This window comes from Ochotona curzoniae, unplaced genomic scaffold, assembly GCF_017591425.1.
Source record: "Ochotona curzoniae isolate NIBS_2020 unplaced genomic scaffold, NIBS_Ocur_1.0 contig_3498, whole genome shotgun sequence".
Taxonomy (NCBI): Eukaryota; Metazoa; Chordata; class Mammalia; order Lagomorpha; family Ochotonidae; genus Ochotona; species Ochotona curzoniae.
This window is the reverse complement of record NW_024465885.1, coordinates 3,472,944-3,500,313: the sequence shown is the minus strand read 5'-3', so window position 1 is coordinate 3,500,313 and position 27,370 is coordinate 3,472,944. Positions and strand designations below refer to the sequence as shown.

Genomic DNA, 27,370 nt, shown 5'->3' with positions numbered 1-27,370 from the left:
GTGAGATGACAGTAACTTTTGCCACAAGAAATGCCGGGGTCTAGCTAATAGGGAATGTCCCCCAAAATAAATATTTTAAGCACACACCAAGATCTGCTCTTGAATTGTGCAAATTCCAGATTATCTTTCACATGGGCTTATTAACACCATCCGTCCATGCATATGATGAACAAACTTGAAGGCACCACATCCCCTGTGCACTATTATAGCTTTATAGGAAAGGAGAAAGCAGGTATCTTCTCAGGAATTAGGAAGGCATGATTCATGGAAAATCCTCTGCCAAACTGGAAGAGCAGGCTGGTCATTTTTCCTTGGGAATTCCCTCTACATGAAAATGATTTTCATTGAGAATCTCTTAAATGAATTACCATCTTTCACTTAATATCTTCTTGACTTTTTAAATGTTTCCAGATGTTGTCATTCAAGTTAATGTTTCTTATAAAACATTCTTATGCACATGCATTTTAATAATTATGTTAAGATGTTTCCTCAGATACCAAATGTCCATTTTTCCATTAATATTGCTCAAGTACCCATTCCTTGACCCTCTCCACCCTATTTGGTGGTCTACATGGGCATGCATCCTTCTTAACTATGTAAATATCATCAAAAATAAAATAAATTTATTATTAAAAGGATTGTCATCTATACCATCAGTTTACAGCTTCACCTGCAAAATAAAAATATATCCATTGTGCTCTTGTCAGTGCTAATCACCTTCTACAGGCCTCAGCCCTTAATACAAATATCTTGGAGTTTAGGTTCCAACTCATGGATTTTGGAAGGATACACAAATCCAAACCACAGTAGACACTTATGAGGTGTCATGTGCTTCATCTAAACCATCTCCTTGAATGTTTATAACAACCCTGCAAGAGAAGCATTTGCATTCATTTAGAGAGGTACTAAAGGTAGAGAAGTGAAAGGATGGTCTGTGGCACCACAGCTAACCAAAGGACTGGTGTTTGAGTCCTGTACATTATAATTCCAAAGCCTGCAAGTTCCACTATACAATGTTGGGTGCTGCTTGAAGACTGGGCTCTCAGGGACATGCAGGCGAAGAAGTGGTCCCTGTACTCAAGCAGCAATGCATCTCTCCCCATTACGAAGATGCAGTGAAGAATCCACCTAACAATTCAGAAAAGTACAGGTAAGTATGTTTCTTAGAGCCCAACTCAGAGGATGGATTTCATTTTTTTCCTGAGACAAGAACACCCTTACCTATGTAAATAATCAAGATTTAACATTCCTTGCTTTATATTCAAAGGCTTAACTAGGATTCTTGATCAAAAATTTTCTATTAAATGCGTATATACTCTGCAATAATTCTTTTATAATTTATTCAAGAGAGAGAAATCATATCTGCTCTTTCCGTCCCAGATGCCTGCAATAGTTGGGGCTGGGCTAGGAAGGTGTGAAGAACTCAAGATCACTCTTGGAGATGTCAGGATTCCAACCACTTGGCCCCTCCTCTTTGCCCCTTAGAGTGCATATTAGCAAGAAGCTAATCGAGAGTGAATCTGAAAGTCAAATCCAGGCACATTGATAAGTAATGCAGGTATTCCAGCCAGCATCTCAACTGCTCAGCCAAAGGCCTGCCACTGGAATAACTTAATTAGCATAAAGTTTAATTTTGAGAGGCAAACTAGTTTTTATCACTCCCTTCTGTGGTAGAATGGAATAAGACTGGCATCGATCTGTGTCAACATTGCATTCACCAGTTTTTAGCAATTAATATGTGTTGCTAATGAATATGTAATTAATATATCTGTTAAGATTTTGCTCATGCCTGCTATATGCTAAGCATCGTGTTACGCTCAGGTAGAATCCCTCAGTTGATAAAGGCTTATCATGAGAAAGATCAGCAAATAAAGCCCCCTAACTGCAATTGTCTCATAGCATTGCGCACTGTGGAGAACATGACTCATGTGGTGCCTTACCAGCTCTAGACACAGAGTTTATTTCTTCCACTGACTTGTTGAGACACCAAGACATTTTGTCAGTGAGTTTGAAGAGCTGTGGGCAGGTGCAGCCAAGGACAGCTGGTAAAATTCAACTCATGGAAGAAGTACAAAAATACCATTTAAGAGAAAACTGTTTCTGGTCCATTGGAGCACACTGATGCTCTGAAAGATCACTTAATGGAGAATCATATGCCCTTCATGCCTGAAGAGAAAGTGGGAGGGTGGCAGCTAGTTCTCCAAAGTCAGAGCTCTGTAGGGGAGTAAGTGCAAGTCCACTGGCAGATCCTGCACCCTGATGCTAGCCCCAGGAACATAATCAGCCACATTTTGGAATTCTCAAATGAGATCAATAACAACAGGGCAAACAGGAGACCCTCCGGCAAGCACCCATCTCAGATACCCTAATCAAGTATGGCTAATGCTGCACTAACCATACACATAGAACCACAAAAACAAACTAATGGCAGCAGATTTTTAAAAATGAAAGTAGAAACTGATCCGGTACCATGTATTTTTTCATTTATAGATGGTGATACTATATAACAAAGCCATTTTTAGAGGGAAGAGTCTAAACAATTCTGAACTATTTCTGTCTTATGAAAGGATAGGATTAGTTTTATTGCATCGCTGGTGCTCTTTTTTTTTTAAATTTAGAATTTAGCTGTTTCCAAGCATTTGAGATTTTGATTGAAATGGCCAGAACATTTACTCAGGGATCTCCCTTGTTTTTCGTTTACTTATTACTTCAAGGTTGGTTAAAGCCTTTAATTGGGAAAAACTTAGGGTAATGAACAAACTGACTTTAATTTGAGATTCCAGGTGATGCACAGGGTCTGTGGGGGGGCTAGTGCAACAAGGCAGCTGAGCTGGTTGAACAGCACTACTGAGCTGTGCGTGTGAAGCTAACTCTGTGACTCTTGACTGTCCACAAGTGGGATGCTCCACAGGGCAGTGTGAGCCAGGGCAGTGTGAGCCAGGGCTTGGCGGTTAGCATGATCTCATTGTTTTCTCCTCATGTTTCCCTCTCCATTTTCCTCCTTACCTCTCTGTGCCAAGTTTCTTATGATTTATCTGTTTTCTTTCATCCTTTCCGTCATAATTGTTTTCCTTTCCCATCATTCTGTCATTTTCCCAAACCTATTGTGTCATTCTGACTAATAGTGCTTTTCAAGAGGATTTTAAACATATATCCTTGTAACTTCCAGCCCTTGCATAATTTTCAAAGTCAGGTTTTTTTTTTTTATCTAGATTGGGCTGATTCAGATACTATCATGAGCGAGATGCTCTGCTACATCAATGCCATGAGAGCATTCTGTGAGAATGCTGCTTACCAGCTGGGGTCATTCTGGGTCTCAGAGGGTTTGTCTGCTTAGATATGTGAAGTCAAATGCTTTGGCACCAGATTGTTCTCTTACCCCAGCCAAAATTTTATAATGTACAGAGTACTATTCACACTAAACAATTAAAAGGGAAAACAGATCAGAAAGTAATAAATCAGAAAGTAAACAACCATTAGCTATTCATTCCCTTATTTTCCTTTTACTGTCTAAAACAGGACACTGCTGTTGGAACCCTAGCCCTTTAGGATAAATACATGGAGACATTAATGACAACGAATGATGTGCTAATGGCTCCCTCCTGCACCATGACTAAGTCCAATTGCATTATCCTCGCCTCTGCCACTACAGAGGGAAAGAGGGAGCAAAACAGAACAATATCTGAGTAAAACAGGAAAAAGGTAACTACTGCAGTTTCAAACTATGACCAGGCTCTAAAACCTTCCAGTAAATTAGCTATTTCAAGAATGATAATCCTCTAAGTCGCTCTCACTTCCCACAGAGCTTGCTAGGTATAAGGGGTTTTAGTGTGTCTACCCTCAAAAATATCTGAAAATTTACCTTGCACTACTTAAAATGTGAACTTATTTGGAAATCAGAATTACATCACTGGAGATGTGATTGGTCAAGATGAGGTCAAACAGGAGCAGGGTGGTCCCTTAATCTGATGTAGCTGGTGTCCTAAGGAGAAGAGACACAGACATCAATGCCCAAAAGGGTTAGTGCCATCTGAGGACAGAGGCAGAAAATCAGGTGTTGCAGCTGCAAGTCAGGGAACACCAAGGTTTGCCAGCAAACGCCAGCAAAGAGGGGTGACATGCAAATCATTTTAGGATGCTTTCTTTAGCGGTGATATGCACATGAGCCGGTTGTGAGGGCTCAACAATGAGGTATGAGCTTAGAGTCAGGAAGAAAATCAATTGAGAGAACTGTACAATATCTAGATTTAAGATGTCCTACCATAGGTTTCATTTTTAAAGGTTTCATCTGATAGGACATGAATAGTTGGGATCATGCCCTCTGTGAGTGAGCAAAAAAAAAAAAAAAAAGGCAACCAGGGTCACTGCTGTGCCCTCTGAATGGGGACACTAAGGGCAGTAGTGCCAAATGACTGGAAGACATCCTAGCGTCTTGGCCAATGGCTCACTTCCTCAGGATGTGCTCCCCTTCAGCAAAGAGCTCAGCGGTGAGTGGCAGTCAGATGGCAACTTGGCAGTGGACATTCGTTCTCACAGCACAACTGCACTCGGTGGCCGATGAGCTGGCCTCACTCCTGCTGGTCCTGGAGGGGAGCATCAACTACTCCCGCAAAGTAGCTTCTAATGCTAAGGGATGGGGGAGGGGCAGACTTGCACTCATGTTACAGGAATAACCTGACCCATAATCAGGTTTTTAGGACACGCGTGTCTCTGAAGACAGAACCCTTTAAAGCCAAAATGTTAATATCCCGAATGCATGAATTGGTTAAATATGTATGCCCGACACCCACTACTGCAGCTGTGGGAGAGAGGCTTCTTCTTTTCCAGGTCACTGCACACAGTCCGCTTGACAAGCCAAGCTGTTACACTCTTCCTTTCCTTTGCTTCTAGAGCAGGGACCTTTGCTTCTAGGGAAGGAACAGAAACTTTCCCACTGTCTTTCAAGCTGCTGCTGATGGGAAACACTGATTTCTATGTCGATGTTGTCACTACCTGCTCTGCCTTAATGGAATCCTGTCCTGGATTTGCCTTACCAATAGAAGCAACAAGAGCAGTTTTATCTTGAACCCTAGCCTTTTGCTCCCACTTTAAAACCAGTGTTGATCGTGCGTACTTGGCTCCCACAAGTGATTGTTTCCTCACCAACATTTTACCAAGAAATATTTTTAAAATGCAGGTGAAAGAATTTGATGACGTAAATGTATGTGCGCAGGCCTATATTCTAGCATTAATGTTTTGTCATACTTGTTTTATCATGCATCTGTCTATTAGAAGTGAATAGTTTTGACATATTTGTTTATTCAAAAGGTAGAGTTACTAGGATAAGGACACACCACACACACACACACAGGTATTTCATTTGCTGATTACTCCACAAAATGGTCACACTGATGAGGCTGGGCCAGCATGAAGCCGGGCAGTTATTCTGGGTCTCCCGTGTAGGTAGCAAAGGCGCGAACACTTGGGCCATTTTCTACTGTTTGCCCAGCCATGGAAACAGACAGATGGACCAGAGGCACTTTGTAGCCACTCGGGAGGTGGACCAGCAGGTGGAGGATCTTTTTCTTTTCTTCTCTCTGTGGATCTGCAGTTCTAATGAAAGTAGATATATTTTTTTAAAAAAGTTATTCCAAGATTTGTTAATTTTTGTTTGAAAGGCAGATTTACAGAGAGGAGGAGAGAGAGAGTGTGTGTGTATGCGTGAGAGAGAATCTTCCATCTGCTTGTTCACTCCCCTAAGATGTTGCAATTTCCATAGCTGAGCTGATTCAAAACCGGGAGCCAGGAACTTATTTCAGGTCTCTCACATGGGATCAGGGACCAAAGTCTTGAGCCATCTTCTGCTGCTTTTTCAAGAGCAAGGAGCTGGAGTGGAAGTGGAGTAGCCATCACTCAGACAGGCGCCCATATGGGATGCCGGTGCTGCAGGCGGAGTATTAGCATGCTGCACCACCCCTCGAACCCCCAAGTGAATCATTTTTTAACAAACTTTCCCACTGTACAATGGAATTATTTTTGATAAGAGTCATGAAGCAAAATAAATGAACAGTTAGAAAAAATGGGAAAAAGTTTACTTGACTTTGTATATATAATTATGCTAGTAAAAATAAAGTTGAGGTGGGCATTCAGCACAGAAGGGACGATACTGCTTGGGACATCTGCATCTAGTACATGAGTGACTGGCTGGAGTCCTGGCTGCTCTGCTCTCCACTCATCGCTCTGCCACTGTGTACTCTGCGAGGTGTAAGTGACAACTGCAGTACTTGATTCCCTGATTCTTATGGGAAAGATTTAAATTGGGTTCCACATTCAAGGTTTCACCTGTCCCAAGTCCCAGCTGTTGTAAGCTCCAAGTCTCAACTGTTGTACCATTTTCCTGACTTTAAAATAAAATGGACATACATAAAATTTAAAACTTAAATATAAAAATAAAATTAATAAAGTTTGCATACAAACTTTACACACACAATATTTACACATGCAATAGTTTTATACCATACAGTTCATACTCCAAATTTAAGTATAAATTAACCCAGAGTGATCACATGGAAAGACTGAAATAATTGAAACTGTGATTTTTGTCTTTGCAGTCACGGAACTACTATTGCTTGTGCCTAATTGTCTGTTCAAATGCAGGAGTATGTAGAATCATTGGAGCTGTTGGAGACAAAGACTTTGCCCTAACTATGCCTAAGTAACCTGGACCATTAGAAACCTTCTCTTGAAATGAATATCTGGGCTGAGGTTGTGGCATATAAGGCTAAGCCACTGCCTCCTGTGTTGACATCCTATGTGGGCAGCTGTTTGAGTCCAGGCTGCTCCATTTCCAATCCAGCTCCCTACTAATACAGCTGAGGAAGAAGTGGGAGATGGCCCAAGGGCTTGGGTTCCTGCTCACCTGGAAGAAACTCCTGGATCCTGGTTTTGGCTTGAAGCAAGCCTGGCCTTTGCGGTTACTTGGGGAACGAGCCAGTAGGTGGAAAATCTCTCCATGTATTCCCATCTCTATATAACTCTGCCTTTCAAATAAAAATAAATCTTTAAAAAAGGAGAAATAAATGGCAATCACAGAGTCTAACATTTGAACTCAACTGTATGGTTGAAGCTCTCCATAGATTTCTAAGTTCTACACAGAGTTTGCTATTTATTAAGACAACACTCTGCCTATTTGAAGCTAAAGTAGATGTTATCAAAATTCATATACCAAACAAAGATGCTTCTCAGGTAGCATTATCTCATCACTGATATTTCCTAGAACTATAGGCAAAATGATAATAAAATAACCTTCAATTGATTTTATGGCTTGTGTAAATTCTGTACATGTAATTTATCCTTTATTATTGGCTGTCATTGTTTCCTCACCATGACATTAAAAGAAAAACAAAACAGCATTATACATATTGAGACCATAAAGACAATTTTTTTTCAAGCCTATGGTTCTACTGGAAAAGAAATTTCAGTGTAGAATTTAGCTCAGTGCCAAATGGTAAACTTACTAGTGAAACTTTTGTAAAGGGAAACCAAGGATTTACACATCAAGGGGAAAGAATTTAGAACCCCATCAAATATTGAGAGTGATCAGATATCAACAGAGGAATATCTGCTAACATAATCTGGCAGAAACCTTCCCAGAATGAGCTAGACAGGGTACGGGCATTACTCAAAGATGAGAAACAGCAGAACAGAGAGCTGGGTTCCTTTCTTAGTCAGTTGTTGCTATGTTAACAAAGTAACTGACACAATCTACTTATGAAGGTAAAAATGTTTGTTAAGCTCACACTTTTGGAGAGTCAAGTCCAGGAAAGTTTGGCTTCTGTTGAAGACAATGAAAGCCGAAGAAGGAAGCTGTATGGGAGTAAGTGTTCCTATTTTGAGTCAGGCACAGAAACGCAGTCTGGGCCCAAACTCAGATTTATGTGACAACCGTCTAACCAGAGCTACCTGCTCAGTGCATGTCCCCAGCAACACACGGACACCACCCGAGGCTCCATCTCCTAAAGTTTCCTTCATCTCCAGAGAGAGCCACCCAGGGGACCAAGCCTTTAATAAATGGGCCTTTAGGTGACCCCCAAACTAATACGTCCACCACAGCAGGGGCCAAGGGATCTGTGCCATAGAAAGAAGAGCCCGGAGAAGTCTAACTTAACCTTGCCAGGGACCCTGGCTCATTTACCAACATGAATGAAAGGGGAGTTTTAGAAATAAGCAAGAAATTACAAAGCTTGAGTCATTAAAGAAGCCATTTTAAAAAAATTCCTTAATCTTATATAGCCGAGAGCATTGTTAATTATCTCATTCGTGTCACTAATAAATAATCAAACCTAGGAAGCGAATTTGTACATGACATAGTCTGTCATTCTGTCTTTTTTACCCACCTTAGGTCACATTTCAACTATTGGGCAACTTGCCTACTCTCTCACCACAGTGCAGACTGTTTCTCATGTGACGGGTGTAGCCCTTGAGACCAGCGTCTGTATCTACACCAGCAAGGCAGTGTTTGCCCCTTAGAGGGAAACTAATCAGTTTCCCATGGGTGCCCAGAGCCCACAGGAAGGGATGTGTTGGTGCCCAAGCAAACACAACCTTCTTCCTTTTCCTCTCCGTTTGTTTAGAAGAGTTCTGGCTCTCCCTTCAGAGTTGCTCTTCCTACTCCTGGATTTACCTCATGTTGACACTGAGAAGGTGAGAGTTGGGAAAGGGAAATACACATCAGAAAGGGCCCCAGGTTCAAAGTCAATGGTAGGACAAAAATAGGAGGAAAAAACCCCTCTCTTACATGTGGGTTTTTAGAGAGCATGGCTAGGGAATTGAGGGCAGGGGTGGAGCCATCTGGAGCCTGTGGGGGGGACACTAAGCGCAGGAAATAGGGGTGTAGGGATTTAGAGGCACTCAGGGATAGCAATTAGATATCTTTCAATTCTATAGAAGACGCAGGCAAATTGATCCATTACTTGAAAATGTTTACATTCTAGAGCTCTCTTATAAGGACACTGTAAGGGAGGTTGGATGTGAGAGGCCCTGCTTTTACCTAAGCGGATGAAGAGACCATTACTTTGGAGTGCAAAGCTGAGTGCTGAGGTCCCTTTAACATTCACAATATAGCAGCAGGGCAGTTTCAGTTTCTGAACTGGACCCGGTGCAAGTAAACTGATTCCATTCTGCTGAAAGGTAGCTTGAACGCAGTGCCTGTTGTCTCAGTTCTTCTCCAGAGAGCAAGCGAGGGGGTAAAAAACTGGCCCCTTGGTTGATCACACACAGAGCATCTGAAAATGGATAAAGAAAGCAGTGAGGCTTCACCCAAACCTGCTGACCTGAAAGTAAGTAGAGAACTGGAAACCTTCTCTCACTTGAATGACAGTCCTGGCTACCCCTTTTCCTAAAAAGAAATGGTATGCCTGTAAAATAAAAGGGACCTTAAGAAAAGACTTTATTTCTTATTTTCTTATGTTGCTTAATGGAGATTTACAAATGTGAGCTTGTTTAAAGTACTGCAGCTGGCAATTGATCTGCAACTGCTTTTTGTAAAACTCCAGGGAAATCATGCCGTACAAATTCCATTTTAAAAATTAATCAGTGCTAACTGAGACTACCCATAATGTGTTCTTGCACTTAAGATGCAACTGTGGCCTTGTCAGCTCAGTATGGCTTGGCATTTCTGTGTGCTTCCTTCTTCGGGTTCTATGGGGAATGTGCTCCATGTGAGCTTGTCACCACGGTCAACTCACCCCACCCCACCGTGGGATGTTTTCTCTTTAGAAACAGCATCCACACTTCTAGCACATTCCATCACGTAAGTCTGGCCTTGTGTAGTTTCACCAGGGAAGACAGAGGTGTTTCACTCCTGGAGTTGACAAGGGTGCTGGGCAAAACGAATGAGGAGTTATGAATAATTCAGAGTGTACTTGGCCACATCCTATCCCATTAGTTGGTAGGGTTAAAGATGGGGGAGCCATGAACTTTGAAGGGAAGAGGAAGAGAAGGAGCAGCCTCTTAGTGATAACGCACATGAGAGATGATTCCTTTGGAATTGGTACTCTGGGTCATTGTCATTAAAAGAATGTGTGGTTAAGAGTTATTTCATCACTGGAGTTTAGTTACCCTGACATGTATAAATCTCTCGGTCAAAGAAGCTAAACTCTCAGATACATTATTAAAGAATTCACAGCATCAAATGACAGGGGGTAGAGGAGAGGAAAATAAGAGGAGAAGGGGAAACAGCTAAATAATGTACTTTTCCCTCTTACATGTGCATACTGTTACACTTCAGGCAATAACTTATCGATATAATGAGTCTTCTACTTCATCTTCTTTTTAAAATAAGGTGTTTGCTCCTTGATGATTAAATGACACAGTCACTAGTCAGTTCAGTGACTGGCAATGGTAAAATAAGCATGTTTGATTCCTATGCTACAACCCTACACAAATCATGTTGTCACATGACCTTTCCCTTCCTACCATCCTGAAGCCAGAATTAAGAAATTGGCTCATTTCTGTGTAGAATGCTTATTTTCCATCTGTCTCAGCCCAGAAAGAACTGACTACAAGAGAAGCATGGTGCAAACATTTGAAGCACGTTTACACACACAGCTGTGTGTATGTAGTCATTTACCCTCCTAGAACCTTCACATCCTTGTGTCTAGTTTACCCTGCTTGGTGGAATTTAGGCCTTTCCCTGGAGCATCTGTTCTGCAGAGTTGAGGAGAGGCTGTGGAAACAGTTTCCTTAGGGAACTTACCATGCCTCCTATTTCTAATTTCACTTCCATGCTGTGATGCACATCAATTTACTATCTTTATATAAAACATTTGGTACATTTAGACCTTTTAGCACCAAGGTCTCCTGATTGGATAATCCCTTTTAAGCTGCTACTACTAGACTACTTCTAACTGATAATGTCCTTTTTTTTCCTTTCAAAGATATCCAATATCTCAGTTCAGGTGGTCAGTGGCCAAGGAAAAACTCCAGCGAGACGACCGCCACGAAGACCCATAAGCACAGCCAAGCCCAAGAAGCAATGCCAGAAGAAAGCTCCCTTTTGGAATGTCCAAAACAAAATCATCCTTCTTACAGCATTTCTCTTTGTGCTAGCCATCATAGCCTGGACCCTTCTGTGGCTCTACATCAGTAAGTTACAGTGTCTGGCTCTTTGGGCTTAGAGGTAGTGGGATGAGTCCTTGTGAGCCTGACCTGCCCCTGGGATTTCTCATGAGATTCTCCTCCTTAACAGACCATTTCCAAAACTAGTGTTCAGGGGTTGTAAAAATCATGTTAATAACTTTTTTTTACAATTTAATTTTACTTATTTGGAATCTAGAAACACACACACACACACACACACACACACACACACACACACACACTTTCCATTTGCTGGTTTACTTATTCAATGCCTGTAACAGCCAGGGTTGTGTCAAGCTGAAGTCAAGGGTCAAGAACTTAATCTGCATCTCCCGTGTGGGTGGCAGTGACCCAAGTACTTGAGTACCAGTTATTGCTTCTCAGGATGCTCATTGGCAGGAGGTTGGCTAGGAAGCCAGGGGCTGGATCAAGAGGCAAATCTAATCCAGGATGGAGTCCCCGAGGTGGTGACGTAAGCACCCCTCGTGTAAAGGATTCAAGGAAAAAGAAGCTGGAACTCTCTTTCACACGTCTTCCTTAGCACTATCTCTTTACTTGTGGAGAGCAGCCAGAGAAGAAAGAGGGAATAGGATGGGAAGAACTGCAGAGAATTTTCAGGAGATTCGGACTAGTTCAGAAATGTAATGCGTTTACAGCTGTTCGAAGTGAATGGAATGGTAAACAGTTTCATTTTCTCATTCCTCCCACTGCCTCCTGTTTCTAGGCAACATTACAGTTCCAGCTCCCTGAGCTCCGTTTCACACACGCATCTTGCTCTTCCCTGTTGTTATGCTTTTGTTGATGTGATGGATTGCTTTGGACAGGTGTCATAACTAAGCTATTTCGTACAGAGTACTGACTCACGAAATTCAGTAACCATAGCACTTGTTGACTTGCACTGGAGTCTCCATCCTCTACTGGCTAGTGTATTTGATTCAGCATCCCTGTCCTGTAGCAATACAAAGCACATTTGGTTGTCGTCGCCATGTCTGGCACAAGGTTTTTTCTTATACTCTCCTGAGTGAAGAGGGCAGGAACACCCTTGGCTGTAAGGTTTCCTCTTCGTCCCTGGTTCCTAACACAGGGCTTTTGAGTCTTTTTGTATGTAAATGAGATGACTGGTGACAGAAAATCCAGTGGTAGTCTGAGTAACCAACCCTGCACTATGTGGGGCCCCTCACCTTTGGGGAGGGATTGGAGTTTGGATGAAATCATCCACATGCAATGCTGTTATCAGTCATGCTTATATAAATGGCACTGCCAATGCATATCAGGGAAGCTTTCAAGTTGGCGAACATATTCCTGGTGAGGAAAAGGCCTGTGTCAGCTCTGCAAGCCAGAGACTTTTGCTTTGGACACTTCCCTCCTTGCCCTGTGCACTTCACCTGTCTGTTTGTGTGTGTCTTTTACAACATGCTTTTCTATAAACCAGCAGTAGTAAGTTAAGTGTCTCTCTGAATTTTGTGAGTTGTAGAAAATCATGAAGCCCAAGGGTCATGGGACGACTCTCAGTTTGTAACCAAGGTGGACAGTGGCATGAACAAGCGAGCAGCCTGAGGCACCCTCCCAACCCCCCGCCACCTCCTCCGTGGCATCTGAAGTGGGGGCAGCCTCGGGACTGATCCCTTAACCATGGGGCCTAAAGCTGAGTCCAGGACACTAGTGTCAGAGCTGAATTCCATCACTGGATTCTCAGTTGCTGTATGTAGAGAACTGGAAAATTATTAATGTGGAGGTGGCATCTGATGGTAGAAGTGTTGTGAGCAGAGAAGCTGTGGTCCTATACATACTTTGAAAGCCATCAAAATATGATTGGAAAACAAAACGAATAGACAAAGAATTAATGAATATTGTCATGAACAGGTCAGGTCATGTACATCTATACAAGTTGGTTTTCTACTTTTTTGGGGCAGGGGGAGGCACAGGATAGGTCATCAGCCCACCAAGATACATTTCTGAAAGGCTCACATACTCATTTTCTACTTTGGGAAATTTCACAGTTCAGTGCTGGAAGGTGTAGGTTGACTCCTTTACTCTGATAATTTTCTGATCCCAGAGGAGAAGCATCCAACCAGTCCAGGAATGAATTCTAGTGAAGGTTTCATGAGCCAATTCCCCAAAATTTTGTTCAGCACATCTTGGGAGTACTTGCTGTATACTGGCAGCTGTGGTAGGCTAGGAGGACAGAGCAGTAAACAAGATTTGGTTTCTGTCCTCAAGAAACAGATCAGTGGCATAAGTCCAGTCAATGGGCAGCTGAGTTAAATACAAGCCACTGCAACACGGAGCAAGCCTACAGATTTCCAACTCTCTGCCACCTCTCAAATGATGCATTTCCATTTGTGTAGCTATTTTTGTACACCATTTTGAATTGTACATTAGTAGTTTATTGGTTGTGTAAATATCAAAGGGAAATGCTTATGAGTAGATTATGAACAGATAAGAATGAACAGGAGGTAGCTTAGCTTTGATTTGTGGACTCTGGTCGTGGTGGTGGTGGTCGGGGGGAGCTAAAGAAATGAGAGGGATAAACAATCAGGAAGATCACAGAGGGTTAAGTATGTAGGTCTGACCTTGAGTTGGATGAGCATAATCTGAGTCAAGGCGAAATTGATTTTTGTTACATTATTTTGGTCTTGATTTTGAGTGTAGTTATTGATGCGAGAGGGACATGTGAGCCTCTAGAAAGAGGTCCTAGGTTTCAAGCACACTTCGGAGTCTGAAGTCAAATCAATAAATTAATCATCTAAAACAAACATAAGAACAAAGTTGTTTCATAGGGGGAACTGGTGAGGCCACGTGGTGTGTCTAAGGCCCCAGAACTTGTGCGAGTAGGGCAGGAGTTCAGCCTCCTGCCCCTTTCCCTGTGTTGTCCCCTACCCTTCACAGTCTCAACCTGCTTGAGGCTAATGTGACCCTGGAAGCTGCTTCCCCTCACTCAAATTCACTCCATTCACTTTTTAAGTTCTGTATCATTTATTTGTTTAGTGTTTCCATGCACTAAAAGCGTTTTCTCTCCCACTCTTCCTCCTTTTTTCCCCTCTCCTACTCTCTCCCTCTTTCCTCCTTACCTCCCACCCCACCTTCACCTTCCCTTCAAAGCTCATCAGATACGGTGTTAGAGGCTAGCAAGAAAGCTTGAATATCAAATGACAAGCAGATGAAAGTGACAGTATTGTGGGGCATGTTCCCAAGGGAGGGAATGCACAGAGGCTGTGGGCCTTGTAGATGGTCCCCAACAGGAGCAATATGTCAAGAAAACGAAATCAGAGGATCACTTTAGAAACCCACCAGTGACCAGGTGGGACAATGCCCTGCTGCCATTCAGGTGGGAGAAACCTCATGCTGTCTCCTACTTCACAGGTAAGACGGAAAGTAGAGATGCTTTTTACTTCGTTGGCATGTTTCGTATCACCAACATGGAGTTTCTTCCTGAGCACCGACACAAGGAGTCCAGGGAATTCCTCTCAGTGGCTCGGACTGTGCAGCAAGTGGTGAGGCCATGGGGGCAGGGCCGCGCGGGTGGCGGGGATCTCACGGGTCACAGTGAGCAAGGAAAGCGAGGCAGAGTGGATTTAGGAAGTGGACAGAAGGAAATGTGGGCTTTTTTGTTTATCTTTGCTATATGAAGGAATTGCTATTTTTTCTGATGAATGTAAAAAAAATGATTCTCTGAACTTGTTTATCCCCATTTATAAAATAAAGGAATTTGATCAGTTGATTTTTCAGATACCTTCCAGAACAGAAGTTGTGTGTGATCCACATGCATCTATTTCTGCCCATTGTGTTGATAGTGTATTTACTTGTGCTGTGGCATAGCACGCTGAGCAAAGCAAAGCAGGTTTGGGCCTGATTAGTACTGGGATGGGGGTCACTGTCTTCCCTTTTGTTTTTTGCATAAAATGATCTTCACTTTTCCTTATCGTAGGCCAAAAGATATTATAAAGTTGATGAAATTCAGAAAAGGATAACAGACCATATTAAAGCCTTCCTCATTAATATCATCAGAGACACGGTCCCTTGTAAACTGGACCACACAGCTGTTAGGAATTGTTTCAAACTAGTTTCTTAGTCTGATTTTAACACTACACTGGATGCGACTCTGCAAGTAAATACAAATATACTTTTGAAGCACATAAGTTTCAAAGGCCTCAAAAAGAGCAAATCTCTTTTTGTTGAATATTTAAGCTGTTTTCAATTATGGATAATGTGACAAGACAATCACCACATAAAATGCATGTTTTTTTTTTACTATTTTCCTGCATAATTTTTAAAACTTTTAATAACTTGGCAAAATAGAAAAAAAAACCTGCTCATATTTCTTGGCACATTCTTAATAGCTCTTGGAACATTCCATTTCTGCCAGTTTGTATTTCCACAGTAACAGAGGGGGTTGGATAGCCATGACGTTACACAGTGACAGGCACCTTGCAAACTAGAATGGCAAAGTGCTGTGCAGCAGTTGTCAGAGAGATTTTTACTTATTGAATGCCTCTGCTATACTGAATACATGACTAAATATTCTTCTGATGTGTAGGAATTTTTCTTTAAATTAACCTAATTGTGCTATTTTGATGATCAGTTTGCTAATGGAAAAAGACAATGAAGGTTCAGATAGTTTAGGCAACAAAAATCTAAAAGTGTTTATTCATGTATTTATTGAATTGTATTTGAAAGAGAGATAGAGGGAGAGCGAAGTCTTCCATCCTCTGGCTCACTCTCCAAATACCGCGCCCCCTCCTGCTACCCACCAAGAGCCAGGGCTAAGCCAGACTGGAGCCAGGAACCCAGAACTCAACCCTGGTTTTCCATGTGGATGACAGGGACTCAAGTACTGGAGCCAACCCCTGCATATCAACAGGAAGCTAGCACAGACGGAGAGGGAACAACATTAGTGTTGAATAATCGCTGCACAAATGCCTGCTCCATCACATTCCTTGTTGTACAACATATTTAACTCCAAATCTGTATATTTTCTATACATCTGTATAATTTCTAAGGCTGTTTTTATTCATTTATTTTTGTATTGTAAGCAATGAGGTAGTTGGCTTTGTGACTATGGCAGGAGATTTGTGACAAGAGAATGGATTTTAGAAATGTCTTAGCCAAAGAAAATAAATTGGTTGGCATAGTTCTGCTTTGAGATTACCGGGTTTTAAAGGGGCTGAGCGTTTGCTAAGATGTCTTTCTGCAGGCAGATGGATGGGTAGCTGGCCTTGGGCATGCCTGCCCCCTGGTGGCTGAAAGGGGAACATGTCCTTAAGACAGCGGCAGTGTTCTAGTAGAGGGTGGCTTAAATACTGTTCTGTTTTTATGATATAAACATTACTTTTAAAAACAATTTATTTTACTTTAGATCATGTTTACATCAGGGTGGGAAGGACCCAGGATTAGAAAAGAGTGGGTATGATTATTGTTTCCAAATTTTCTATTTCTTTCTCCTGTTTCTAGGGGGAGAGGGGAGATAAAGGGAGAAGCCATACCCAGCTTCCCAAACACCCAAGTCCTAGGAGATGGGGAAAAGCAACCTCCTGTATCCACCCAGAGTCCCAATGTGGTGCACAATCCAAGGGGTCTGCCAGGTGGTTGGAATAGTTCTGAAATACTCTTTTATTGATCCATAGATAAGGAAGGAAACACTCTCCCTGTCCATTGGCTGGCACAGTTGATCTTAGAATCTCCATTTGCTCAGATATTTGCGGTCTTCATTTTACTGGGGCAGTTGTCTAATTTGTTCTGTTCTCCTTCCTCTGCCATGATATCAGATCCCTCTGCAGGCCTCAATGGGCTGCCAAATCCTCCATGTGAATCTAGGCTAGCCGTCTACTGCTCAGTCTTTTCCACTGAGGAGGACCAGTTCTCATGGGCGGGCCCAAGGCCTTGGGCCAGACAACCTGGGCTACTCCAGACTCCTCACCCCAGGGACTCACTAACCCAGCGCCCACCACACAGGCAGGTCCAAAAACCCTCTGCCCCTAGGGCTCATGAAACCAGCACCCACCAGATGGACATGGCTCACCTCACCTGAGCATCTACCAGCCGGTTCTTCAGCCTGGCTCAGTCCAGCCTGCCTCCAGTTCCAGCTCCTGCTGGTAGGTGTTACAGCCTTGTCTGACCCAGCCAGCCCTCAGTCCTGGCCCCAGTGTAAACTGGCTGGTGTTGTATCCTGACCCGACCCCTCCTGTTCTCAGATCTGCCAGTGGATATTATGAACTGGCTCATCTTGGCCCACCCCCAGACCTGACCCACGTGATTTCCAGTGGGTACTGTAACCCGAGTTGGTCTGGGCTGCTCTTCACCTTGGTTCATTTGTTCACCTGCAGAGACGGCATTCTGACAAGGTAGTCCCCCAAGCTCCTCTTTCAGGTCTTCTCCCATTGGTAGATTTGTGCACACCAGTGGGGCCTTGGTCCAGGCTGACTTTGTCTACCTCTTGTTCTTGCAGGAATAGTGGCCTTGCCCAACTGGCCCATACCCAATCTGGTTCTTTCTGTTGAGTGTTGCAGCCCAGCCACACCTGGTCCATGCTCAGACACTGCTCTCATGTAGTTTAGCGAGGCCAACACATAGCCCAGTTCATTTTACACCCACCTGAATCTTGCAAGTTCCAGTGGGTTGGTTTAAATACTTGTGAGAAGGTATTTAAATGACTTTAATTTGTTATCTATGGAGAAAATTAAGCTTTGAAGTGGGAAACACACAGAGGTTAAGCTTGATTTGAATCTTTGAAAAGAGCAATGAAGAATGAGGCTAACTCTTCCCCATAGATAACAGGATGAAAGGAAGTAAATAAAGAGTTGCTACAAATGTAAGAATTTATTTTAATTAATAAAATACTGCCTACATTTGGAGGTAGGAACCTATAATTTGTGGAAGACCTTTCTCCTTACGAGCTTTCAGAGTTTCACCCCCAACCTGCAAGGCGCTGTGAAAGTAAGCTGAGTTTGAAAGACTTCAGACACCTCAATTCTTTTTCAGATAAACCTGGTTTACACAACCTCTGCCTTCTCCAAGTTTTACAAGCAGTCCGTTGTTGCTGATGTCAGGTAAGGCATACCCCATGCTTGGAGATTTCTGTGTTCGCTGTTAACATTTTCTGCTCAAGGTTGAGATTCTATCTTGAGTAGAGGGTCGCTGTGGGTTATATCTTATTAGCATAACCTGGTACCCAACTCTCTGCAGGGATTTTGCTCCTCATCTACCAAATCCTGTCCTTTCCCCAAAGTGGGACTCTTGAACTCTCTATCAGCACAAGTGTGGTGACCAGATTGGCTAAAGGCTAGAGGTGAAAGTAAAGCTGAGGCCATGGTTTCTCAAAATACATTCAATGAAGAAGTGGTAACTAGAGATGGTGCAAGAAAAGAAGAATTTCAAGGTCAAGTAAGTTTTAGGAAACGTTTGTGCACAGTGTAACAGATCCCACCTTTACTATCTACCCCTATTGACCTCTGGAGATTCAGTCCCTCTGACTCACTAAAGACACTGAGATCCTTGGAGGAAAGCAACTTGTGGACTTTCCTTCCTGTTCATTTTCCAAATTATTTACTACTGTGAACATGTCTTTGTACTTCATAAAACACAGCAGTATTTGTGCAGTTGGGACTGTAAGCTTTCTGGTCAGAGCAAAAAGCAAATTGGATCTGAGCCCTTAGTTGAGTGACTTTGAATAGTACTTGGCTTCAATTTCCTTACCTGTGAAACTGTCATAGTTTCTTCCAAGCGATAATAAATGGGACAAAGCAGATTTATTGTGCACGCAGTAGGTATCAAACACTGTAATTCCTGTTATTGTTGATGGCAGTGGATACTGATATACATAAAAATGGTATAGTTTCCATTGAAATGCAGTTCGGTAATGGCTATAGATCTAAATCCAACATAATAATCAGAATGCATGTCACATGATATTTTCCCTTCCAATTCACAAAATAGGAGCCACTGACTACCCAGAGAAGGGAGTTAGATTTTACCCGTACTCTGTGGCCTTACCTTAAGCCTGTCCATTGGGATTCTGCCTCCCTATGAAAGTTGACTTCCCAAGCAGTATCTCTAAATCTCTCGTTTTTCTACTCTTACAATAGCAGCAACAACAAAGGTGGCCTCCTTGTCCACTTCTGGATTGTGTTTGTCATGCCACACGCCAAGGGCCACATCTTCTGCGAAGACTGTGTGGCAGCCATCTTGAAGGACTCCATCCAGACGAGCATCATCAACCGAACCTCTGTGGGGAGCTTGCAAGGCCTGGCAGTGGACATGGACTCTGTGGTACTAAATGGTGATTGTTGGGTAACTCCTCTCTACCTCCCTTCGGTTGTCCCTCTGGTTGTCAGCCTTGCAATGAAGTATTCTCATGTATAGTCTTAGTGGCACAGGATTAGCTGAAGACACTGGGATTATGCTAAGGAAATCACGAAATCTTGCAGTTAGTACGCTGACTGAATAATAGAATCGGGATCAGCACATACATGAAATTGAATGTATTATTGTGTAACTCTCCTTATGTTTATTTGGTTCATACCTCTTCAAACTAAGTTTCTAAAGAACAAAGTCCTAGAGAAGGAAGAATTTTGCTGAGGTTTTTCTTGTCTCTTCCTTTGTGCAGAAGGTAATGCATCTACATTATAGAGCCTTGATCCATGTTCCGAAATTGCCTGCTCCCTACGCTTGTCAAATGCAAATGTAATAATTTGTCCTGACAGTGAAATGGTTTAAGTATGATAGATTCCCAAATGTATACAGCTTTTATTACATATGTATATAATAAATATATACACATATGTAGGCATACAGTGGTTGGCTGCTAGATTATATACAAAGGAATGGATGAAAAACCTCTTGTGGAAAAACCTACACTAATTTTACTATTTCAGGCATGGAATTAATTAGTGTATTTGGTTTGGTTGCTTTTTATACCTTTAAGATGTCTGAATCTTGTAACTATGAATGGTTTCAAGGCTACAGAAGTGAAAGGAAGTGTATAACAAATTCTCATTCAGACTCAACTTCAACAACTATCAGTTTATTGCACTCTTGTTTGACCTCTAAATACTTGAACAAGCTCCTCAACCCTCACTGAATATTATTTTAAAACAAATTCCAGATATGTTTGATTTCTTTTAAACAAAGGGATTGAAAATAATGTTTATTAAAATCACTCTGGCAAAATGAAGTGAAAGCGCTAGCTGACTCTTCTGTGCTTTCTTAATGCAGCTGGGCTTCGATCAGATTACTCCTCCACTATAGGATCTGGTAAGATTTTTTACAGTGTCTGCTATCTCTCAAACCTGCTCCCATTTAGATGCTTTTTGCCCGTTTTCCTCCTTCTCCAATGATGGTGTTTCTCAGTGCCCCTTTTAGTTGCAAATACATACAAACTAGTTTAAAAACAAGACTTGACTGGCTCATACACCTGTTATAAACATGGAGTGTTCTGGCTTCAGACATGGCTGAATCTAGGTTGTAAAATAAAATATGGGACTCTTCCATTGCTGTCTTCTGTTACGGCTACATTATCAAATGTGTTCTTCCATTGTGGTGCTGTAAATGGTAACCAGAATATCCAAGTGTGTGATTTCTTGTTTTCGCAAGTATCATGGAAATCACCCCTATTTCTCACACACACATAATTTTTTCTAGTAGTTTTTGCAAGATTATTCTCATTTGCCCTGATGCTGGGTTTTATTGACCATTTATGGCTGTCCAATTCTGAACTAACATTTTTATTTATATGTAAAACAGAGAAAGAGGGCTTGGCAAAGTAGCTTGGTGGCTAAAATTCTTGCCTTGCATGTGCTGGGCTCCCATATGGGTGCTGGTTCTAATCCTGGCTGCTCCACTTCCCATCCAACTCCCTACTTATGGCCTGGGGAAGCAGTTGACGATGGCTCAAACCCTGGGACCCTGCACCCACATGAGACCTGGAAGGGGCTCCTAACTCCTGGCTTTGGATCAGCTCAACTCTGGTAATTGCAGCCATCTGGGAAGCAAACCAGCAGATGGAAGATCTTTGTCTCTGTCTCCTTCTCTCTGTAAATCTGATTTTCCAGCAAAAATAAATAAATCATTTTTAAAAGAAAAAAAGAGAGAGAGATTATTCTGTTTGCTGGTTGACTCCTCAGTAGCCAAGGCTGGTCCAGGCCAAATCAGAAACAGGGAAATTAATTAAGATCACCCCTGTCAATGGCAGGGACTCAACCTTTTACTCTCTTATAACATTATCTGCTGCCTCCCAGGGATACACTAGCAGGAAGCTGGAATTTGTAGTGGAGCTCACATTAGAGCCACTTCAATATGGGGTGTGGGTGCCCCAAGCAGCATTGTAACTGCTGTGCCAAGTACATGTTCCTGAATACTCTGGCTAGGAAGAGAGTCTGGGGATGAAGCACTGACAGGAGACCAGTGATGGTAGAAATCTTTCTTTATTGCTCCTTCACCTCTCCTTATATACTCCCCCCCACACACACACCAGGTCCTAATTTAGTCAGGAAATTGGATACAGATGAGTCCAATTAGGCTAGGTGTTTTTAGCTACAAGCCCAGTTCCTGTTCCTGCCCAGCCCAATGGGAGCACTAATCAGCTTCTTAGTCCATAACACCTGAACCCATTTCTTGACTTGGGCCAGTCTGTCATGTGCTCATCTCTAGAATTGGGGGGTGGGGGCTGAGTTTAACCCAAACCAAACTATGTATGCAGAACAGAGGCAGCTTATCAAAGTAAAATCTAGGTGCTGTTACCCGAAAAGAGGGAATCGGATTCTTGACTGGTGAGGATGGCCAATGTTTTCCACATCATGCCCTTTGCCCTATACTGTCCTATCAGGATTACCAGAAAAGTCATCTCCTAAACCAAGAAAGCACGAAAAAAAAGACCATTCTGTTTCCACAGACAAGGTTTGCTCTCAGTATGTCTACGCAGAGCAACTGTCCCTCCGCTACCCTGTGGAGATGTCTGCGACCTCAGGGAGGCTGGTGTGTCACTTCAAGCTGGTGGCCATCGTGGGATACCTGATTCGCCTCTCCATCGAGTCCATCCAAATCGAAGCTGACAACTGTGTCACCGACTCCTTGACCATTTACGACTCCCTCTTGCCAATCCGGAGCACTGTCTTGTACAGGTAGCATGCAAACGCTCTGTGCTGATGGGGAAAACACTTCTTACAGTGTCTCTACTTTGCAGTCTCTGGATTCCTCTTAAAAGAAAGCTTTTAAAAGAGATGCTTCTGTGAGGAATCATGGCCGACCCTTGCTCTTTTTAGTGCTCTGTGGACTTCAGCTTTTGATGTTTTCCACTGTTAGTGTATGAGACTCTCAAAATCAGCATAGCAAGAACTTCAGCCAGTGAATTTGAAACATGAGATTTCTAATTTTGCTCTTACTGCAAATTATTCTGAAGCCTAATCCCTTTAACAGAGTGTAAGAATAAGTATCCTATGCATAGTGTTAGTGAAACAATTGGTTTTTTTTTTCTTCGTGCTGCAAAGATGACATATCTGCATTGTAAAACATAGGATTAATTAGCAAAAAAAAAAAAAATCAGCTATTTCAGGATTTCATTTACCTGGAACAAATTTCTGTTGCATTTTAACATAAGTCGTTTCATCTGCTGGTACACTTCTCAAATGCCTGCAATAGCTGGGGCTTCACCAGACCAATGCAGGATCCTAGAATATCATCTAAGTGTTTCATGTGGGTAACCCAAGTGCTTGAGCCATCACATGCTGCCTCCCAGGGTGTGTGTTAGTAGGAATCTGGGGCCAGATGTGGATTCAGAACTGCAGCCAGGCGCCCTGATAGCGGACGTGATCATCCAAGTGGCATCTTGCTGCTGTGCCAAATGTTTGCACTTCTCTTCCTGCTTGTGCTGTTTATGCATGTAGGTAACAGCCTTTTATGCATGTTTACATATGTGTTCTCATGTGTTTGGTTGTGAGTCTGCATGCCAAAAGTCGACTAATATAGTAGGGTATTCAGTTAAAAGTAGCTCTGCATTGGCTCCCATTCCTCAATCACTGCTGCCAGTTTCTTTTCAGCATTTCAGACATCGTATTATCTCAATTATTCCTCACCGAAGTACAATGAGAAACACTCTGTTGTTGTCACAAACATTTCATAGAAGGGAAGCTACTGCTTTCTAACTTACGGTTACTTGATTGCCGAGCTAAATGAAGATGCTGAGTTTTGAGCCCAGCCTTCCTAACAGCAGAGGAATACCTAGCTCTTTTATTTTTTGTTATGAAGGCTGATATGCAGAGAGGAGGGGAGACAGAGAGGAAGATCTTCCCTCTGATGATGCACTCGCCAAGCAGCTGCAATGGCTGGAACTATGCCGACCCGAAGCCAGGAGCCCAGAGCCTCTTTTAGGTCTCCCGTGTGGGTGCAGGGTCCCAAGGCTTTGAGGTGTCCTTCACTGCTTTCCCAGGCCACAAGGAGCTGGATGAGAAGTGGGGCAGCCGAGATTGGAACTGGTGCCCATATGGGATCCTGGCACATGCAAGGCAAGGACTTTAGCTGCTAGGCTACCATGCTGGGCCCAATACCTGTCTCTTTCAAGTCTTGTTTGCTCTTAAGAGGGTCTAGTGTGGCCATGTCATGAGAATCCTATGATAATCATTACTGGACAGAAGCTTCTGTACTTTTCCGGTCTGTGCTATTGGTAGCTCCCTGTGTTTACTGACTGACGAAGAGCTGGTTGGCAGAGACTTTCTCACAGCATCTGTGTGGATAATTCTGACATGTGTGAAGTCAGGACTAGATGAAAGTCCAGTCCTCCACTTATTTTTCATGTGCATTTATTTTGTTTGTTTTCAGAATTTGTGAGCCCACAAGGACATTAATATCATTTGTATCTACAAATAATCTCATGTTGGTGACATTTAAATCTCCTCATATAAGAAGGTTATCAGGAATCCGGGCATATTTTGAGGTCATTCCAGAGCAAAGTAAGTCTTTCCCAATTAAAAAAAAAGTTACTTTGAAAATATTTGTGCGATACTCTGTTAATAGAACCTGGAGATCGAAGCTTCCAGCTTTCCTGAGGCTTCACTTTCATGGTTGTGGTACTAGTGAGAGACTCTGAGTCAGGGTCCTGTTGGAAGAGGGATGTCATATTAGTGATGTTTTAAAATATTTTAAATTTATTTTTATTTGAAAGGTAGATTTTACAGAAACAAAGGAAGACAGAGAGCGAGAGAGAGAGGTCTTCCATCTGCTAGTTAGCTCCCCAGATGGCCAAAATGGCTGGAACTGAGCTGATCTGAAGCTAGGCGCCTGGAGCCTCTTCAGGGTCTCCTATGCATGTGCAGGGTCGCAAGGCTTTGGGCCATCTTTGACTGCTTTCCCAGGTCACAGGCAGGGATCTGGATGTGAGGTGGAGCAGCTGGAACATGAACTGTGCCACAGACCTGGAACTGCGTTCGTGATTTTAACCAAGTGAACTTAATGAACAGCTATTAACTCAGTATAAAGTGTTCATTAGGTAATCCAGGAGGTCAAACAGGTAAGAACGTCAGGGTAGTGTGGATGGTATACATGTAGAAAGTGACAGCAGCTCTCAGGGCTGGGGAACATGGGATGATCAAGTCAGACGGTGGGCAGGGGCTGCAGGGCAAGTTGCAGGTGTCTCTGAGTTCAGACCCACATTTTAAGAGCGTAATGGCAAGCTTCAGATCTGCAGCTGTAACATAGGATGTAAAAGCAAGTTTATGAGAAAGAAGTCTTTCAGCCATAAATTTGTAGGGTGTTACTTCTTTAAAAAGCAAAAGTCAGAAAAGGCATTAGTTTATTAGTCAAGAAATTATATTTGTAATTAAAGAAATGCAGCTGGGTAGTTTTCTCTAATCTCACAGCTGTAAATCATTGAGAATTATTGTTTTTTTTTTTTCCAGAGTGTGAAAACACGGTGCAGGTCAAAGAAATCACCAGCTTTGAAGGGACGATTTCAAGTCCGTATTACCCGAGCTACTATCCTCCAAAGTGCAAGTGTACCTGGAAATTTCAGGTAGCTGAATTTTACCAGTATCTTACAAAAGCATTGCTATTCTGTTTCTAGTAGTATTTTATTTTTTAATTCTGCCACCTTATTTTTCAAATTGCAAAATGATTATCACTGAATTTTTAAAAATTTAAATCTTAGCAACATATTATCCAAGTTTCCTGCCATTTTAACCCTCTGTTCACGAATCATCTTCTCTTAGAAGACAAGGAGCTAATTTTCCCAATTAATTTTGTTTATTTGTCCTAAATAATACAGAATTTGGGGGGATCAAACGGTTATTTTTATTATGGTAAGGAGCATTTTTACATTCATAATTACTCCATCATAATGGCCATAATTAAGAATAATTGGATTAGAAAATATACATTTACATTTTTATTTTATAAGCAAAAAGCATGACATTACATCAAATATACATCTCTTTTAGCTCCTTTTGATAACTACACACACACACACACACACACACACACACACACACACACAGAGGTATTTCATCCACTGTTTCATTTCCCAAATGGCTGCAATGGCTAAGAGCTGGACTAGATAGAAGCCAGGAACTGGGAATACCATGTGATCTTCCACATAGCAGGAACCCAATTCCATGGGCTATCTTGTGTTGCTGTCCCAGGAACCTTAGCCAGGAGCTGGGTTAGAAGTGGAGCAGCTGGGACTTGAGCCAGTGCTTCCACATAGGATGCTGTTTTTGCCACAGTGCCATGCCCTTCTGCTGTCTTTGAATATCAGGCTGTAAAATTGTGTGTGTGTATTTTACTATAGTTTCATATGGATATAGGGTCACATGTTCTCTTTGCTCATTCAGTATACATGCTGCTTTTATGATGTGGAGAGAGTCATTGGGTTGTGTGACAAGGAGTTTGTAGTCTGTGTTCATTGAGTTTGTTCTTGAGTAACTACAAGGGGTCTAGACATTGGGAATCCATAAAGCCTGAAAATAAAGCATCTTGCTCTCAGAGAGCTTGTCTAGATAGTGAACGAGGCCAGTGTATGTGGGATGGCACAAGGAGAAACAGTGCTATGGAGAAAAATAAAGCTGGAAGGAGACCATAGAGTGGCAGTAAGTGAGTGAGGGGAAGAAATGTAGGGATTTGTTTCCTTAAATGGGATAGTCAAAAATCCTCACTGATAAGGAACATTTGCAGAGAAACTTGATGCATAAGGAAGCTAGCCATGAGACTGCCCAGGAGAAAAAAGCAGTAGCAGAAGGAAGCAGGAGGGGATTTGAAGCATGTATGTTGACTTCTGCATAGTCTTAGCAGCCAAATTGTTTAAACATTCTGATGGCTTGCATCCTTAGGTTTTATTTTAATCACTGTCACAAGCATTTTCAAATTAATGAAATTATTAAGCTGTTGGCTGCTTGCTCATTTTCAAGGCCGCAAAAGCACAGGGCCTCGGGTAGGCAGTAAGTTAAAGGGTGGAGGAAAGGGAAGGTAGGAGGCAGCGTAAGCAGAGGTTGGGGAAAGAGATGGAAAAATACCAAATCCCCAAACCCAGGCTGGTCATCCTAGGCTAGCTGGAATGAAGAAGGTAACATTGTAGGAGCCCTGTGAAATGTTTGGAATTCCTGATACACAATAAATTTTGATTCCATGATAACCAATACACTTAAGATGAAAACTCCTAATGTTGCTACAATTTTCAGCCACACTGTAAGTAAGAATACGTTAGGAGTAAGGATTTGGAAACATTAATGCCAAGAATGAGGAAAAGAGCAAATCACTGGAGTGTGGGCAGTGGGAGGCAGAGGCACGGAGCAGGGCCAAACACTGAAGCTGACCCAGTTTCCCAGAGTCAAGTATCCTCTCGGTATGGAGGTTAAATGAGGCACTTCCTTTTTCTGAGAGTTTGGGACTCTGGCAAAGTGAGAGTGGATTTCTATGAATGGAAATTAGTGTTAAACCTTTTTTTCCACCTGTGCAATAGCTTCAAATCTATTAAAAACAACTAAGAACCAGATGACTTATGAAAAAAACAATGACTCAAGTCATGGCAGAACTTTTTTTTTAGCCAATAGCTGATTTTTATCTACAGTCCTGCTTAGTGCCTGATCCTATTTGCAAAATTTACTGAAGAGCAATCAACTCTGTTTGAGAATTCACCTTCAGCTGAGTTTTAAGGTTTCATCCATCTGAGAAAGATTAGCTCTTGCTTCAGCCTAAAGACCATGAGTTTCTTCCCCCATGATCTCTAACTAAATGCCAGTGGTGTCAGGTACCACATGAGACCATTAAGGAAAAT

The 27,370-nt window shown here is 42.3% G+C and overlaps 1 protein-coding gene across 2 annotated transcripts in view; it reads left to right on the top strand.

Moving 5' to 3' along the window:
* The first annotated feature begins 9,269 nt into the window (after nt 1–9,269).
* Nucleotides 9,270–27,370, top strand: part of TMPRSS7 (transmembrane serine protease 7) — a 40,565-nt gene continuing 22,464 nt past the window's right edge. The window contains exons 1-9 of one of the 2 annotated variants that reach the window (XM_040980827.1): nt 9,270–9,317; nt 10,917–11,124; nt 14,482–14,612; nt 18,097–18,164; nt 19,200–19,393; nt 20,329–20,367; nt 22,004–22,232; nt 23,926–24,056; nt 25,002–25,114. In XM_040980827.1, coding sequence (XP_040836761.1) covers nt 9,270–9,317; nt 10,917–11,124; nt 14,482–14,612; nt 18,097–18,164; nt 19,200–19,393; nt 20,329–20,367; nt 22,004–22,232; nt 23,926–24,056; nt 25,002–25,114 — 1,161 coding nt within the window. Of the gene's footprint in view, nt 9,318–10,916; nt 11,125–14,481; nt 14,613–18,096; nt 18,165–19,199; nt 19,394–20,328; nt 20,368–22,003; nt 22,233–23,925; nt 24,057–25,001; nt 25,115–27,370 lie in introns of those variants that run through there. The other variant, XM_040980828.1, reaches the window with a different exon arrangement.